The sequence below is a fragment of the Bombina bombina genome, chromosome 5 (genome assembly GCF_027579735.1).
Source record: "Bombina bombina isolate aBomBom1 chromosome 5, aBomBom1.pri, whole genome shotgun sequence".
Taxonomy (NCBI): domain Eukaryota; kingdom Metazoa; phylum Chordata; class Amphibia; order Anura; family Bombinatoridae; genus Bombina; species Bombina bombina.
The window spans coordinates 1,156,261,971-1,156,280,278 of record NC_069503.1 but is presented as its reverse complement, the minus strand read 5'-3'; the positions used below and the strand labels follow the sequence as shown (position 1 = coordinate 1,156,280,278).

Below are 18,308 nucleotides of genomic sequence, written 5' to 3'. Positions count from 1 at the left end.
TTCCCTGGATTTTGGAGAAGCCTATTTACCAGCCTCCTTCCACATGACTATGGCCCCTGGAAGATTGTGCCCCTGAGAGTATATTGACTTTTGTTGGGTGTGTGTGGCCCTTTGGGAACCGTCTGGGGACATATTGTGACTTTGGTGAACAATGCCCCCTTTAAGACTATGTCCCCAGACCTGTGAAATGACTTGTCCCTGGCTTTCTCCCACTTGGTTCAGTTTCATTGTGTGCCATTAAGAGTTAAATTTTGTTCAGCTTCAAGAAACCTATTCTAAATACAAGTCTGCTGGGATTAGCTCTAATTAGGTTTAGTGATCAACTTTCCCATTGTCTAATCAGACTAGTATTGATAAGGTGGACTGCATTGTTTTATTGTGTGTAAAATGTTATCTGCTGAAGTAATGTTGTGGCCTGTCAAAGGGAGTGTCTCTCTATCTAATATCAAATGTGTGATGGGGGATTTTATGCCTCCCCCTGAGAGTGTCCTGTTTGCATGTAACCTCTATAAAAAGGAGGCTGTGTGCTCCAGCACATGAGACCTATTTTTGACCCTCTAACTTGCAGCTTTGACTCATGTTTGTAGGGGACAGCTTATAATCACTACAGGGATTGCTATGTTTTTCATACTCCCTTAGCTACAGGGATTGCTACAGAAGGAAGAGGTTCGCCTACTGGAGCCTGGTCGTAGGTCCAGGGCGCAGAGCAGACGGCGAGATACCAGCCCAGCAGCGGTGGTTCATAGAGTCTGCATTACTTATGGTGGCTACGCAGCAGTTATAGAGTCTACGGTGCTGCTGCTCCTTTGGTGAGCGCTAGGAGCATCCTTTTCTACGGTCCAACTTCCAGCCAGCCTGGAGGCAACCGTAACAACTGTATTTAGTCTCTGTCATTACAGGTGAAGGGTCAGTATTGCTCTGCATGAGGGAATACTGTATTTAGTCTCTGGCATTACAGGTGAGAGGTCAGTATTGCTCTGCATGAAGGAATACTGTATTTAGTCTCTGGCATTACAGGTGAGGGGTCAGTATTGCTCTGCATGAGGGAATACTGTATTTAGTCTCTGTCATTACAGATGAGAGGTCAGTATTGCTCTGCATGAGGGATTAGTGTATTTAGTCTCTGACATTACAGGTGAGAGGTCAGTATTGCTCTGCATGAGGGAATACTGTATTTAGTCTCTGACATTACAGGTGAGAGGTCAGTATTGCTCTGCATGAGGGAATACTGTATTTAGTCTCTGGCATTACAGATGATGGGTCAGTATTGCTCTGCATGAGGGAATACTGTATTTAGTCTTTGTCATTACAGGTGAGGGGTCAGTATTACTCTGCATGAGGGATTAGTGTATTTAGTCTCTGACATTACAGGTGAGAGGTCAGTATTGCTCTGCATGAGGGAATACTGTATTTAGTCTCTGACATTACAGGTGAGGGGTCAGTATTGCTCTGCATGAGGGAATACTGTATTTAGTCTCTGACATTACAGGTGAGGGGTCAGTATTGCTCTGCATGAGGGAATACTGTATTAAGTCTCTGACATTACAGGTGAGAGGTCAGTATTGCTCTGCATGAGGGAATACTGTATTTAGTCTCTGGCATTACAGGTGAGAGGTCAGTATTGCTCTGCATGAGGGAATACTGTATTTAGTCTATGACATTACAGGTGAGGGGTCAGTATTGCTCTGCATGAGGGAATACTGTATTTAGTCTCTGGCATTACAGGTGAGGGGTCAGTATTGCTCTGCATGAGGGAATACTGTATTAAGTCTCTGACATTACAGGTGAGAGGTCAGTATTGCTCTGCATGAGGGAATACTGTATTTAGTCTATGACATTACAGGTGAGGGGTCAGTATTGCTCTGCATGAGGGAATACTGTATTTAGTCTCTGTCATTACAGGTGAGAGGTCAGTATTGCTCTGCATGAGGGAATACTGTATTTAGTCTCTGGCATTACAGGTGAGGGGTCAGTATTGCTCTGCATGAGGGAATACTGTATTTAGTCTCTGGCATTACTGTTTCATGTATAGAAATGAAGACACAACAAGCTTTTAGTTTGGGGAATCATGTTGAACTATAGAACTACATCCAGGTCAGCGGTAGGAACAGGAAACATGAAGTATAAGGCAATGCAATATTACCATAAACAAACAGAGTCACAGTGTTTGCATAATAACTCCATAACAATTACAGATGAGGGGTCAGTATTGCTCTGCATGATCAGGGAATAAAAACCTACAAAATATAAATGTATCAGCACATATATATATGTAGAGACGAGGATATCACCCACACTTAGCATCTGATTAGATATGTGGTCCTCACTCAGCAGCTGTCTGTTTGCTGTAACCAATCTACCATGTCTAGGTCTATCTCAAATATAAGTATCACTAAATTCTATTAGTGTTGCTTGTTTCTTAGCTTTATATACAGAAAGAGAAGCGCTCTACCAGGACCAAACAGCTCAGTAGTTTGTTCTATGGTGAGTTACACCTTGGAGCTGACTCTTCCACAGAGGAGAACTTTACATACTGATTTTATAATGAGTGTTAAACATACACTACTTCCTACACACAGTGCAAAAATATAAAAATAGCTGACAGACTTAATAATATACAAATCCATGTATTTAAATATAATTAACTCCTACTGGACTATTGTTTTTAATATTGAATGGGTTCAAATATTATTTGTCTGCCTAATTCTGATGCTGTGTTGTAACAATAATCATCTGTACGATAATGTGTTCCAGAGACTGGTATTGCCAATATTATGGGTTTAGTGCTGTAATCTGTATAATAAGCTATGGATAAGTTTTAATTATACTGTTACTAGAAAATGGGTGGGTTTTGCAGAACCTAGTGGGTGGAGCAGTTGAAAAATAGGTTTTCAATACTGCAGTAATCTGCTTTCTCGCTCTGCTGCAAAGTGTCCCTGTAAATTAGTTTTATTTTTAAATTTTGTCATCTATTCTAATAGAGCACTTCTCTTTCTGTTAGCATTTGTATTGTGACCCTGGGGTGGTCTCTAGAGATGACAGGGGAAGCCAGAGATAGACTCCTTGCCCAATGTGCTTGAAAGAATATGGCTGCACTTCACTGACTAGGCCCAATGAAAAAGCGATCGTCTGGGGTTGCCATGTTCCTTGTTCAGAGAGGAATTACTCAGCGGGATCAGACTAATATACTTCAGGAGAGTTCCCCACTGTGAAAAGCACAATTGGGCTAAAAGAGGCTGCTCCCAGGTGGCATAGAACAAGCTACTGAGATGGTCATTCCTAATAGAGCGCTTCTCTTTATACATTTCTCAGCTTCGTGTTTGCACATTATTTATTAATAATATGTAATATAATTATTGCACCATATTCCTTTCTTATGGTACTTATTTCCTGTAAACTGTGTCCTCTTGATGAAAATAGATAGATGATACATACAGATAGATAGATAAAGTTTCCATATGGGCATAAGGGTCCCTGACCAAACGTGTAACACATCTCCATAACATCACATGACTGTTACGTGCAGGTACCTTGCCAGATGCTACATTCTCAGATTTTACTGCAGTTGTCTCTTGCTTGAAGGCCAGGAATTCAGTGAGTGGAGATCTGACATCCCCCAATAACGGACACCCCATTCCTGCAGCCCCCTCCTCTTCCTCAGAGCCCAAACTCACATCACTTTCAGAACTGCCTGAAAAACAAAGTGATGCAGTTACTAACCCCCTTCACTGTCGGCACATTTGTCCTGTTCATGAGAGAGAGAAAGAGAGAGAGAGAGAGAGAGAGAGAGAGAGAGAGAGAGAGAGAGAGAGAGAGAAAGATGTCTAATAATGAGAATATTGTCATAAAAAATGTTGATAAGGGCGGAGCAGTAGTGGTATTGGACAAGGAATACAATATACTTGAGATACTAAAACAAATATCAGAAGGAGGTATAATAACAATACAAAAATAAATAAAACAAGTTGTAGATAAAGCTATAAAAAATGAGGTTATACCCAAGAAGGTATCTACATTTTTAATTAAAACAGATCCTATTGCACCTGTTTTCTATACCTTAACAAAGGTCCATAAGAATATAAAAGAGCCTCTAGTCAGGCCAATTGTTGCAGACACAGATTTAGTTCTTTCAGATATAACTATTGTTCTAGACAAAATCCTGAATCCCGTGGCTTCCAAACAAAAGTCCTAAGGACACTGGTCATTTTTTTAGAATTATTAGTGAGATCAAATGTGAAGACACATATTTTGTATTTACTGGTGTTGTGGTGAGTCTGTAAATCTCCAGGAATTCAGTCAGTTATTGAGATCATGAAAAAGAAGCGTACGTTTGCATCACACTCCACAGCAGTGTATTTATTGAAGATGAGGTATTTAACCTTAATTATTCCTTTTTCAGGACACTTATTACTTACAATAGAAAAGTACAGTAATAGGTTCCAGTGTAGCCCGATCATACACCAACTTATGTATGAGCCAAAGTAAGGTGCAAGTCATCTACATTAATTCTGACTTCTAAAGAAGTGGTAAGGCTTGGTACCCCTTTATATATGATGTATTTGGTGTGTGGTGGGGCACATTGGAATCCCTTTATACTTGTTGTTGAAGATCTTAATAGTCAAACAAGTTTTTTTGAAAATTACCCTTTTTGAATCATTAGTACAGTTAACTTTTTAGACACTATGGTGTACACATATGCCTGTGACTTGATCACATACCTTTATAGTAAGCCAACTGATCTTAATACATTGTTACATCATTAAAGCTTTCATCCCAGAAGGTTATTTAATTCTATTCCAAGAAGCCGATTCATTAGAACCATATGCAATGTAGGAGAAAAAGAACGATGTGCTATTAGACTGCAACAAATGGCTACAAAATGTGTTGAAAGGGGCTAAATATCTTCATCTGTAGAGAAGTGTAATGAAGAGGTTATATGGGACTGACAAGGTTATTGTTCAACGACAAAAACAGAGTAATAAGGATAAGTGATTGGTTTTCACCTTTGAAAATGGGGCCAGTGGTTGAAGAATATATGGTATTTCTAGGAAACATTAGTACCCTTTGAGAGAATTTAACCCTGAAATTGCTGAGTTTAAATTCCCCCACTATACAGTCATTTAAAGAGCACAAAACAACATAAGAGCTATGCTAGTAAGAGCAGGTGTGGGCAGTGGCAGACAGGACAAAATCAATTATTTTACCACAGCAAAGAAGAGATCATATCCATGTCTTCATTGTGCACAGTGCAATTCTAAAAAAAGGCACAAACTAATGATAGGAAATAACTGTATATTAATGGTTTCAAAACATTTGAAACTGACCATGCTTTTTATCTTTTGAAGTGCTCATGTGGGGAGAGTTATGTAGGGGAGACAACATGTCCTTGCAAAGATAGAATCAGTGCACACAAATCTGCTATTGGAGGAAAGATATGTCATTGCCATTTTCTGCACATTTTGTTACAGCAGGACATACAGTGAGTTAACTGAAGTTTCAGATAATTAACCATATACTGAGGTTACGTAGAGTTGTTAAAAGGGAATTTAGGCCTAAACAAAAGGAAGTGTGGTGGATTATTTTGGAATAAATTTTAAATGTTATTTTCAATGTTTCAAATTGTAATCAATAGGTATCTAATGGCAATTTTTTTTGCCAATAAAAGAATGACTACTTGATGGCAGTATTGTATAACAAATGAATATTAAATAGAGGTAAGGTGGTCTCTGAAAGAGTTAACTTTAAGCACACAGGTGCTATTAGCATTTTTAGCATGATTAAGGACTAAACAAACCCGAAACGTAGATGTTGTTGGCTATTTTCCTGTACTGCATGTCACCACAATAAAGGAAAAAAAATTCTGAAGAAAAAAATGCTGTTACTGGATTGCTTTCTGGAAATTTGTGAATATATATATATATATATATATATATAGACAGAGAGAGAGATAGATAGATAGATAGATAGAGATAGAGTTATAGATATACAGTCCTGGCCAAAAATATTGGCACCCGGGGGGCGTGTCTCTGGGCAGCATCTTGAATGGATGCAATATTGGAAGCTGCGTGCAGACTGCTGTTGAAATTCGCTATTTATCAGCAGTATTTCTTTACTATTATCCCTAAAACCTTAAGTTTGTTCCTCAGGAGACTGAGCACAACTGAGTGTTGTCAAGTTTATTGTGAGACTGCATCATCTTACCGATCCGGAGGGTTGAGGCCTACAGCGACCCTTTCTAGGAGAGGTCTCAACACCCCCCCCTGGTAAACGGGGTATAGCAGTGTTACATCACTGTCATTTTGTATGAAGACACCAACTAGAGCAGTTTTATTGTGGGAGCCACCAAGCCTGTAAACGAATATTCACATAGTGGAGTAGCTCCTAAAGATAATGGAGGCCCTGGCCAGGTGGGAAGCTGAGATGACGCAGCTTATCGCAGACCACTATAAAAACTTAGAACTCGAGCTAAGTATCATATTCCTGAATCCAAAGCCTACATACACCGGTCAAACAACAAGAATGCCTGATTCGATAAAGGAGCCGACCTATCTAACTGCCAGGGGACTCAACATCCAACCTCAGCCCATAACGCTGGATAATAGTACCCAATCCTTTATAGCTCCTCCGGAGGCCCCACAGAACGCAGAAGTTTCCTCAGTACACCCCAGTATTGCGGCTCATATACCTGATATCCAGGCTGCCGATGTAAATGTACCGCCTGTGGTGCTGTGGCCAAGGGTCGACCTGGCACCTCGATGGATTAGGCGCAGCAGACGGAGGCTGAGACAGTGGGCCCCGGTGGTTCCCGTATTTCACGCAGTCACAGACCGACTCAAGGGGCTGCAGAATAGGAGACCGGCCCAGCCAGAGGGAGCAGCAGCAAGTCGGGTCTCTCTATCTCACCGTGATCTCCGAAGTGTCTGACCTATTGGAAGTTACAGGTACACTGGCACATCAGGGTTTGTACCCGATTCCACACTGTCTTCCTGTGCCCCTCATACTGCAGGGGGTTGCAGACATCAGTTTGGGGACGGATCCCGAGAGGCCCTCAGCAGACAGCGATATTACAATGAGCTCCTTAGCCCATCTTGTACCCACCTTCTCCCACGACTTGGAGTGGGATAGAGACAGCTACTCCTCATTGAATGTGACCCCCATACGTATATAAGGTGCATCTTAGGACAAACAAATGAACTATTATATTTATGAGGACTCTGTCTGAAACTTAATAATAGTTGTTGATTATCCCTTTCTAGATATTTGGGGCCCATACATTACTTGGGCTTTTTAGCTTCAAGCTGACCCCTGTTGCTGTTTATTTACTTTTGTTCCTTTCCTTGTATTTGTGATACTCAAATGCCTCATGTATTCTTTTTATGAGCCTCAGGACAAACTTTAACCGTATTGTGTTTTCTGTCAACTGCTTTGCTCATATTAATCCTGTACTGGTGAGTAGAAATATTATGTTATACTGTATCATTGGGATTAGAATATGTCTAGACTCCCTCCTGACTCTCTTAATTCATCCAGAGTCTTTACTTTGACGCCTAAAACCTATCCCTTAGGCACTCATGAATAACTATACCCATTTAGGAGCAGGGTTATCTACCTCCAAATATTGAAGTGCTGAACTATAATAAGAAGTATTGGAAATGCTCTAGCCTTACTTTATTCATGTTAGCTTTAGTTCAGTTTTTGCTGACCACAGAATATGTTAAAACTGGTAACTACAGGTTTCACATGAAAGAACAGGTTATTGGCTCTTGTTAAAACTATTGTTGGCTAAATCACAACTTAGTCTTAAATACCAACTCTGCTAGTCCCCCTAACACACTTTGTAATCCGCTCCTTCTCCCATAACCATTCATATCACAGCCCATAGCTTCCTTTATATCTGTCTGCTATAATGGGTAATGTGTTATATTTTGTATTCTTTTAGATCTCCATAATACTGGCTCTCATATCATCATATCACTTGTTTTGCTACTAACTACGAAAGGACCCACAAGTGGTTCTCCCTTTCATTCCTTATCCCTCATATCCCCCGTCTCAATTTTAACCTATAGTTAGCAGTCCAAAAGTGGCTGGTTTTCTCTTCCAAAAGGGGGAAATAGTTAATGGTTCTTTAGATTTCCATATAAAGGGATTTATATATATAATAAAAATGAGGTATGGCATGTAAAAAAAAAAAAAAAAATAATAATTTGTTTTTTTAAGTTTAGATCTGTATTCGTAAGTCACAATTTATGTACAATGATAACGAATCTTACACACATTTTTACAGCAATCTTATTCCACAGAATTAAAAAAAAATTAAGTGAAAAAAAAATAAGTTTATTATTAAAAAAGGGGTTAAAATTGGCATACAGTATATATCCTATTTATATATATGTATATATATATATATATATATTTATGTGTATATATATATATATATATATATATATATATATATATATGTGTGTGTGTGTGTGTAAAAACACTACAGTACCAGTTGTATTGGCATAATATAGAAATAATATAGTTTTTATTATAGTGGACAGAAAGGTGATAACATTTTCACAAGTGGATACTAGGTTGATATCAATGTTACATATATCCTAGCTGGTAGATAGATTATAACACTTGTGTAAGTGTCAACAGATAGTGTGTTATATTCTAATTTGTAGCGGGAGATTCAAATAGGTAAAGCAAACAAACCACAAACTTGGTGCTTGCAAAGCATCTGATTTTCCAAGGTGTATGAATATGAGAAATGTAATCACTTAACCTATTGTAAGTACACAGTGCATGAGTGCATACACCGTGGTCTAGCAGGAATGTGTCATGTTAATTTTACACCTGGAATAGTGAGAAAATAATGAGAGGTTGTTTGTTTAATACCCTTTAGTATATACCTCAATTGATATAGGTTTATACCTAAGTTGAATAACACCTTTAAAGGATTGTTTGTACAAACATGCAGCTGGTATCCAAACTGACTAAGAATTACAAACGCTATCCACCGCCCTGGCTGTCTGCCAGGAATCTGGTGATTACACTATTAAAGTTTATACTAAGTTTTAAGCTACAACAACATCAACTGGTAGAGAGCAAGTTGAAAAAACAAATATTCCCTAACGCGGTCGTATTTCACTTTCCTTTTCTCAGAGGGGTCTTTTTAGTAGCTAAAATAAAAGTTACATTTTATACTCATAATTGGTAACATTTCTTTTTGTGTTCCTCTACCTTTATTGTGTGCTCAAAGGCATTTTCTTTTTTTCACCCTGCTTTTGGGGTGTATCAAATATTAAATTTATTCCCACTGTGCCTTCCACAGATTTACAAAAAGTTGTTGAATGTGTTAAGCTAGACTGTGTGAATGAAGATGATTTGTATGAATAGTTTTTACTACTAAACTGTATCAAATTGTAAAATAAAGTTTGTTTTTCAGTGACAAAAAAAATAAATAATATTGGCACCCCTGCATTTCTGTTAGATAATGCACCACTCCGCCCAGAAAATTGTTGCAATTACAAATGTTTAGGCATTCTCATGTTTATTTATTTTTTTGTATTGGTAGGACACACAAAAATTGAGAGAAAAAACACATTCCACGCAAAACTCCAAAAATGGACTGGACAAAATTATTGGCACCTTCTCAAAGTTGTAAGAAAAAATTGCATTACAAGTTTGTGATGCTCCTGTAATTTGAAAATAAACTCACCTGTATCCAGGTGCTGACAATATAGAAATCACACCGGCAACCAGGTAAAATGGACTCAACCTTTCTGTTGTGTGTCTCTGTGTGCTACACTGAGCATGGAGAAGAGAAAGAGCAGCAAAGAATTGTCTGAGGATTTGAGAACAAAAATTGTGGAAAAGCATGGACAATCTCAAGGTTACAAGTCCATCTCCAGATCTTAATGTTCCTGTGTCCACTGTGTGCAACATTGTCAAGATGTTTACAGACCATGGCACTGTAGCTAATCTCCCTGAAAGTGGATGAAAGAGAAAAATTGATCAAAGATGCAACAAAGGATAGTTCTAATGGTGGATAAAGAACCTCGATCAACTTCCAGACAAATTCAAGCTAACCTTCAGGCACAGGGTATAAATGTGTCAGCTCTCACTATACGTCGCCATCTGAATGAAAAGGGACGCTATGGTAGGAGATCTAGGAGGATTACATATATATTACTATAGAAAATTGGATGAACCAAAATAGGGAACATCCAAAAGACCAGGTAACATATCTCAAACCATATTAAAAATTATTCACAGGGACAGAGCAGGTTAATGCAAAAAAAGTTATTTATCTTATCATAAATATATAAAAACAAACATTACTTCAATAAACAAGATGACATACAAAAAACACACAAAACACATGGGCCCCTCACACAAAGGCATGACTAGCCAGCTTGAAGCGGTTCATATGGTGCACCATAGATAAAAAAAATTAGAAAGCGGTAGGCTGAAAAGGTGTAAAATACTGCACTCCAACAAGAAGGATGATGCCAAGAATGTGGCTCTGTTCCCAAAAGAGACCAAAGAGTGTCCACATGAGCAGCACGAGTTTACAGCAAGTGGTTAGTACAGGCAGACCACCGTAGGGACACAACCAAACTCGCCGTTAGCAAACAGCCAACTCCACCGGTCTATGATGTAATACCTGCCCCTTCAGCGTGATCCATCTGGAGGACCACTTCACCCGGCTTGGATGAAGACTTCTGCCCGTCTGGAGGACCACTTCGCCCAGCTTGGATGAAGACTTCTGCCCATCTGGAGGATCACTTCGCCCAGCTTGGATGAAGACTTCTGCCCGTCTGGAGGACCACTTAACCCGGCTTGGATGAATACGTCTCCCGGTAAGTCGATCTTCAGGGGGTTAGTGTTAGGTTTTTTTAAGGGTGTATTGGGTGGGTTTTATTTTTTAGATTAGGGTTTGGGTGGCAGAAGAGCTAACTGCCCTTTTAAGGGCAATGCCCATACAAATGCCCTTTTCAGGGCAATGGGGACCTTAGGTTTTTTTAGCTAGTATTTTATTTGGGGGGTTGGTTGTGTGGGTGGTGGGTTTTACTGTTGGGGGGGTTGTTTGTATTTTTTTTACAGGTAAAAGAGCTGATTACTTTGGGGCAATTCCCCACAAAAGTCCCTTTTAAGGGCTATTGGTAGTTTAGTTTAGGCTAGGGTTTTTTTTATTTTGGGGGGGCTTTTTTATTTTAATAGGGCTATTAGATTAGGTGTAATTTTAAATTTATGTAATTTGTTTATTATTTTCTGTAATTTAGTGTTGTTTTTATTGTACTTTAGCTACTTTAATTTAATGTAGGTAATTGTATTTAATTTAGTTAATTTATTTAATTATAGTGTAGTGTTAGGTGTTAGTGTAACTTAGGTTAGGTTTTATTTTACAGGTAAATTTGTCTTTATTTTAACTAGGTAGTTATTAAATAGTTAATAACTATTCTACCTAGTTAAAATAAATACAAACTTGTCTTTAAAATAAAAATAAATCCTAAGCTAGCTACAATGTAACTATTAGTTATATTGTAGCTAGCTTAGGGTTTATTTTATAGGTAAGTATTTAGTTTTAAATAGGAATTATTTAGTTAATGATAGGAATATTTATTTAGATTTATTTAAATTATATTTAAGTTAGGGGGTGTTAGGTTTAGGGTTAGACTTAGGTTTAGGGGTTAATAACTTTAATATAGTGGCATCGACGTTGGGGGCGGCAGATTAGGGGTTAATAAATGTAGGTAGGTGGTGGCGATGTTAGGGCCGGCAGATTAGGGGTTAATAATATTTAACTAATGTTTGCGAGGCGGGAGTGCAGCGGTTTAGGGGTTAATATGTTTATTACAGTGGCGGCGACGTTGGGGTGGCAGATTAGGGGTTAATAAGTGTAGGTAGGTGGCAGCGACATTGGGGGCGGCAGATTAGGGGTTAATAAATATAATGTAGGTGTCGGCGATGTTGGGGGCAGCAGATTAGGGGTTAATAAGTGTAGGTAGGTGGCAGCGACATTGGGGGCGGCAGATTAGGGGTTAATAAATATAATGTAGGTGTCGGGGATGTTGGGGGCAGCAGATTAGGGGTTAATAAGTGTAATATTAGGGGTGTTTAGACTCGGGGTTCATGTTAGGGTGTTAGGTGTAAACATAAATTTTATTTCCACATAGGAATCAATGGGGCTGCGTTAAGGAGTTTTACGCTGCTTTTTTGGCAGGTGTTAGACTTTTTTTGAGGCGGCTCTCCCCGTTGATTCCTATGGGGAAATCGTGCACGAGCATGTTACACCAGCTCACCGCTGACTTAAGCAGCGCTAGTATTGGAGTATGGTAATGAGCAAAATTTTACTCAACGCTCACTTCTTGTCTTTTAACAACGGGTTTCTGAAAATTCGTAATCTCAGCGCTGTAGGTAAGTGAGCGGTGAGGGAAAACTGCTCGTTAGCACCGCACAGCCTCTTACGCAAAACTCGTAATCTGGGCCTTTAGATTTCAAGGTATTTAACTGGAAAGGCACAAAAGTGTATACATGTGTGTGTATATATCTATGTAGATACATATTTATATGATATATTTTTATTACAAAGTGTGTATATATATATATTTCTGTGTGTATAAGTATATACATGTGCATGTATCTGTTTGTATGTATATGTGTAATACTTTATTGTAATGAGTTTGTGATGTGTTTAGTGTCGGCTTTCACTCGAGTGTTTGTAATATCAGTGCAAATTAGTGTGGTCGCTATATCCATTGAAAGTATAGGTTGTGCTATCCCTTCTCTGGTTAACGCGCCCTACCCTAGACAGTCGTACCCTAATAGTCCAGCAATATTAGTTATCGACCACGGCTAATAGAGCGCCACTTGTAATATGGCCCTATGTGTAAACGCCTTGTTACAGTACTACCTGGTAGGGGCAAGAGTTTGTAGCTCCAGAGAAGGGTATAGTTAATCAGCCAATCAGGATCAACATACACATGTAGGAACCAATCATAGGCTGTGTCCAGCTCTGGTGCTGCAATGTGTTTAGTCCTTGTGTTTAAACCTTTTACACAGTAAAATATAATTTGTGCCTATAACCATCAATCACTTACTTTCTACGCCCTCGAGGTCCGGCCACAGCTCCTCACTCTTCAGCTTTCTGTTGTTTTCTGTATTCGTGCTGATGGGGATCCGCACCTACAACAGGACACACATTAAATGTTCTGTCAGTGCAGAGAGGTCTCTGGCACCTAAATACATTGAAATGGCTCTGTTAAGGTGCAATAATATTCTGTGTTTATGGTGTGATTTCTGATGTCCCCAAATTCCATCTCAGTTTTATGGCAGATAATAAGTGGCGCAATAGTTTGTTATCACTAACTGCACTGAAGGTAAAATTGGCGCTCTCAGGTTAGCGCTGGTATTACAAGTTGAAAGCATGCAAGCAAAAGACTCAGGAGCGCTAACTCCCTACAGCCATTTTATTGCGTCCCCGCTAACCTAAAACTGCACTAGATCAACTGCGCTTAATCCCAAATTGCATTACAAGTATTTGTATGTTCTACAGCTGGATATTGTGTGTTACAGTACAGTGTCAGATCTACAGCTGGATAGTGTGTGTTACAGTACAGTGTCAGATCTACAGCTGGATATTGTGTGTTACAGTACAGTGTCAGATCTACAGCTGGATAGTGTGTGTTACAGTACAGTGTCAGATCTACAGCTGGATATTGTGTGTTACAGTACAGTGTCAGATCTACAGCTGGATAGTGTGTGTTACAGTACAGTGTCAGATCTACAGCTGGATATTGTGTGTTACAGTACAGTGTCAGATCTACAGCTGCATATTGTGTGTTACAGTACAGTGTCAGATCAACAGCTGGATATTGTGTGTTACAGTACAGTGTCAGATCTACAGCTGGATAGTGTGTGTTACAGTACAGTGTCAGATCTACAGCTGGATATTGTGTGTTACAGTACAGTGTCAGATCTATAGCTGGATATTGTGTGTTACAGTACAGTGTCAGATCTACAGCTGGATAGTGTGTGTTACAGTACAGTGTCAGATCTACAACTGGGTAGTGTGTGTTACAGTACAGCTGGATAGTGTGTGTTACAGTACAGTGTCAGATCTACAGCTGGATAGTGTGTGTTAGAGTACAGTGTCAGACCTACAGTTGGATAGTGTGTGTTACAGTACAGTGTCAGATCTACAGCTGGATAGTGTGTGTTACAGTACTGTGTCAGCTCTACAGCTGGATAGTGTGTGTTACAGTGCCGTGTCAGATCTACAGCTGGATAGTGTGTGTTACAGTACAGTGTCAGATCTACAGCTGGATAGTGTGTTACAGTGCAGTGTCAGCTCTACAGCTGGATAGTGTGTGTTACGGTACAGTGTCAGCACTCTACAGCTGGATATTGTGTGTTACAGTGCAGTGTCAGATCTACAGCTGGATATTGTGTGTTACAGTACAGTGTCAGATCTACAGCTGGATATTGTGTGTTCAGTGACGTGCAGTGACGTCAGAGGCTGATGAGGCAGTGGCTAGGATACGCCTTCATTCTTTAGATATCCTTTGTTGAAGAAATAGCAATGCACATGGGTGAGCCAATCACATGAGGTATCTATGTGCAGCCACCAATCAGCAGCTACTGAGCATATTTAGATATGATTTTCAACAAAGGACATCAAAAGAATGAAGAAAATTAGATATTAGATGTAAATTGGAAAGTTATTTAAATTTGCATATGGGTTTCATATGGGTTTCATGTCCCTTTAAATGGTGTCTTGGAAAACTGGTCAACTTAGTAAAATCTGATTTTAGTCTAAAAGGATTGTAACAGAAACACTTGCCAGATAACACAATGCTTGCTCTGATTATGAGATCTAGAAATCCAGGCCCATTAAAATATATGTTTAAAACATACTTTTTACTTTAATGCTGCAAATTATGCTTATAGATTCTTTCATTACATAAGGGATGAGAGTCAGAGGGGGAGGAAGAGAGACAGAGAGAGAAAGAGACCATGGGGGAGAACAACACATAAGGAGAGAGATGGATAGATAGAGAGAGAGACACACACACACACACACACACACACATAAGGGGGGGACCATACACACACACACAAGGGGGGGGGGACCACTGCATTTTAAAGTAATAAAACAGCAGAGCTACAGAGAGTTCAGAAAGTAAGACTATACATTAGTATAGAGGCAAGCTGCTAAGTTAGTGGGTGTAAAGTTTGAGTAAACAAAATACAAAAACGACCCTGCTGTAAAAGAGTAAAAAAAACACTAAACCACATTCATTAAATGATCATTTTCACTAACAGAATCCCTATCAGTAAAATCTTACTTTAATAAGATGTGGGTGAAACATCGCTCTCTGTGCCTCTCTCCTGCTCTGTAAGGATTAAGGAAGTGACAGTGGCACATTCCACTGCACTTAGAGGGGAAGAACAGAACTCTCTTTTTCACTTTAGCAAAGCTAGCAGGTTCACAGGACAGCAACAAAATAAATGAAAGTTGTTTTTTTCCGTTTTTGTTTTGTTTTATATGATTTAACATCCAGCTCCAACCCTAAGTTCCACTTACTAATGCCTCTCACTGGATTGGTTCAGCCCAAATAGGACTGCCTCAAATAAGCAGTTAATGAGCCATGCAATGATCTTAACCACTTGCATCCAGTAGATGGCGCAGCATGTTGTGTAATGGTGGGCAGACCTGCTTGTGCCTCTCCATTGCACAACATATAGCTGTGAGAAAAAAAATGCTGGGGGAAAAAAATTAAATTTTTTTTTAAAGCCAATAAAAAAATATATATTTTTGCCCATATGAGAGGTGAAGCACTGCCTCACCTGCCTCTAGTGACTGCACATCACTGTGTGTGTTACAGTGCAGTGTCAGCTCTACAGCTGGATAGTGTGTGTTACAGTACAGTGTCAGATCTACAGCTGGATAGTGTGTGCTACAGTACAGTGTCAGATCTACAGCTGGATAGTGTGTGTTACAGTACAGTGTCAGATCTACAGCTGGATAGTGTGTGGTACAGTACAGTGTCAGATCTACAGCTGGGTAGTGTGTGTTACAGTACAGCTGGATAGTGTGTGGTACAGTACAGTGTCAGATCTACAGCTGGATAGTGTGTGGTACAGTACAGTGTCAGATCTACAGCTGGATAGTGTGTACTACAGTACAGTGTCAGATCTACAGCTGGATAGTGTGTGTTACAGTACAGTGTCAGCACTCTACAGCTGGATAGTGTGTGTTACAGTGCAGTGTCAGATCTACAGCTGGATATTGTGTGTTACAGTACAGTGTCAGCACTCTACAGCTGGATAGTGTGTGCTACAGTACAGTGTCAGATCTACAGCTGGATAGTGTGTGTTACAGTACAGTGTCAGATCTACAGCTGGATAGTGTGTGTTACAGTACAGTGTCAGATCTACAGCTGGATAGTGTGTGTTACAGTACAGTGTCAGATCTGCAGCTGGATAGTGTGTGTTACAGTGCAGTGTCAGATCTACAGCTGGATAGTGTTTGTTACAGTACAGTGTCAGTGTTACAAACTGCTATTTGTGACTGGCCCTTTAAATGGAAGGTTGCCCTGCTTCCCTGGATTTTGGAGAAGCCTATTTGCCAGCCTCCTTCCTCATGACTATGGCCCCTGGAAGATTGTGCCCCTGAGAGTATATTGACTTTTGTTGGGTGTGTGTGGCCCTTTGGGAACCGTCTGGGGACATATTGTGACTTTGGTGAACAATGCCCCCTTTAAGACTATGTCCCCAGACCTGTGAAATGACTTGTCCCTGGCTTTCTCCCACTTGGTTCAGTTTCATTGTGTGCCATTAAGAGTTAAATTTTGTTCAGCTTCAAGAAACCTATTCTAAATACAAGTCTGCTGGGATAAGCTCTAATTAGGTTTAGTGATCAACTTTCCCATTGTCTAATCAGACTAGTATTGATAAGGTGGACTGCATTGTTTTATTGTGTGTAAAATGTTATCTGCTGAAGTAAATGTTGTGGCCTGTCAAAGGGAGTGTCTCTCTATCTAATATCAAATGTGTGATGGGGGATTTTATGCCTCCCCCTGAGAGTGTCCTGTTTGCATGTAACCTCAATAAAAAGGAGGCTGTGTGCTCCAGCACATCAGACCTATTTTTGACCCTCTAACTTGCAGCTTTGACTCATGTTTGTAGGGGACAGCTTATAATCACTACAGGGATTGCTATGCTCTTCATACTCCCTTAGCTACAGGGATTGCTACAGAAGGAAGAGGTTCACCTACTGGAGCCTGGTCATAGGTCCAGGGCGCAGAGCAGACTGCGAGATACCAGCCCAGCAGCGGTGGTTCATAGAGTCTGCATTACTTATGGTGGCTACGCAGCAGTTATAGAGTGTCCACGGTGCTACTGCTCCTTTGGTGAGCGCTAGGAGCATCCTTTTCTACGGTCCAACTTCCAGCCAGCCTGGAGGCAACCGTAACATTTGGCGGCAGCGGTGGGATTGGCGTCCTAGCGCAAGGAGCAGCACCACAACAGCACTGGTATCGTAGGAGAGTAATTGAGGGCAACGCTAGCCACTGCGCAGCGTCCCTACCTACAGCAGCATGGAGCTGACAAGATACTGGTCAGAACCATGTGAAGAGCACCTCAACCAGATCCGTCGCTATGAGGGCGCGGATTTCGTTCCAGAGGTAAAGAGGCGGCTAGTCCGATATGGTCCAGACCCTGCGCAGGAGGTAGTCAGTCGCATCATCCGGGAATTGGATACGGAGAACAAAGCGGCACGAGCCTTTGAGCGCCAACTGTGGAGTTTGAGGGTATGGACACCTGGTCTCTCTCCCCAGCCGCAGCATGTTCCACAGGGAGAGGAGAGCAGCGACCTCCCTCCCCAGCGGCAGTATACTGTGCAGAGGGAAGAGACAACCAGTCTCCTTCCCCAACCCCAACCAGAGATACCAGAGGCAGCAGGCCTCATAGACTGGTCCTGGGAGGACCCCCAGCAGGCAGGTGGAGATGGGACCGCAGTCTCTCTACCGGCCCTACAGGGATGCTGGGCAGGCGGCCCAGATCCCCAGCGACAGACCCAGCTACAGGGAGGGGAGAGCATCGACCTCCCTCCCCAGCCGGAGTGTGCCTTCCAGGGAGAGGAGACAACCGGTCTCTCTCCCCAGCCGCAGCATGTTCCACAGGAAGAGGAGAGCATCGACCTCCCTTCCCAACGGCCGCCGGAGTATCAGGAGGAGGAGGTAAGCCAATCTCCCCCTCCCCAGCTAACTCCTAACTTGGGCCCAGGGTTAACAGTGGAGATGTTAACCCCCACT

At 40.8% G+C, this 18,308-nt stretch overlaps 1 protein-coding gene across 1 annotated transcript in view; it reads right to left on the bottom strand.

Annotated features, from left to right (window-relative positions):
• Window positions 1–18,308, bottom strand: part of LOC128661762 (kinesin-like protein KIFC3) — a 344,529-nt gene that overhangs the window by 267,753 nt on the left and 58,468 nt on the right. Inside the window, exons 2-3 of the mRNA XM_053715982.1 lie at window positions 13,092–13,176; window positions 3,531–3,691 (exon numbers count right to left, since the gene is read on the bottom strand). Of these exons, the coding sequence (XP_053571957.1) occupies window positions 3,531–3,691; window positions 13,092–13,176 (246 nt within the window). The remainder of the gene's footprint in view (window positions 1–3,530; window positions 3,692–13,091; window positions 13,177–18,308) is intronic.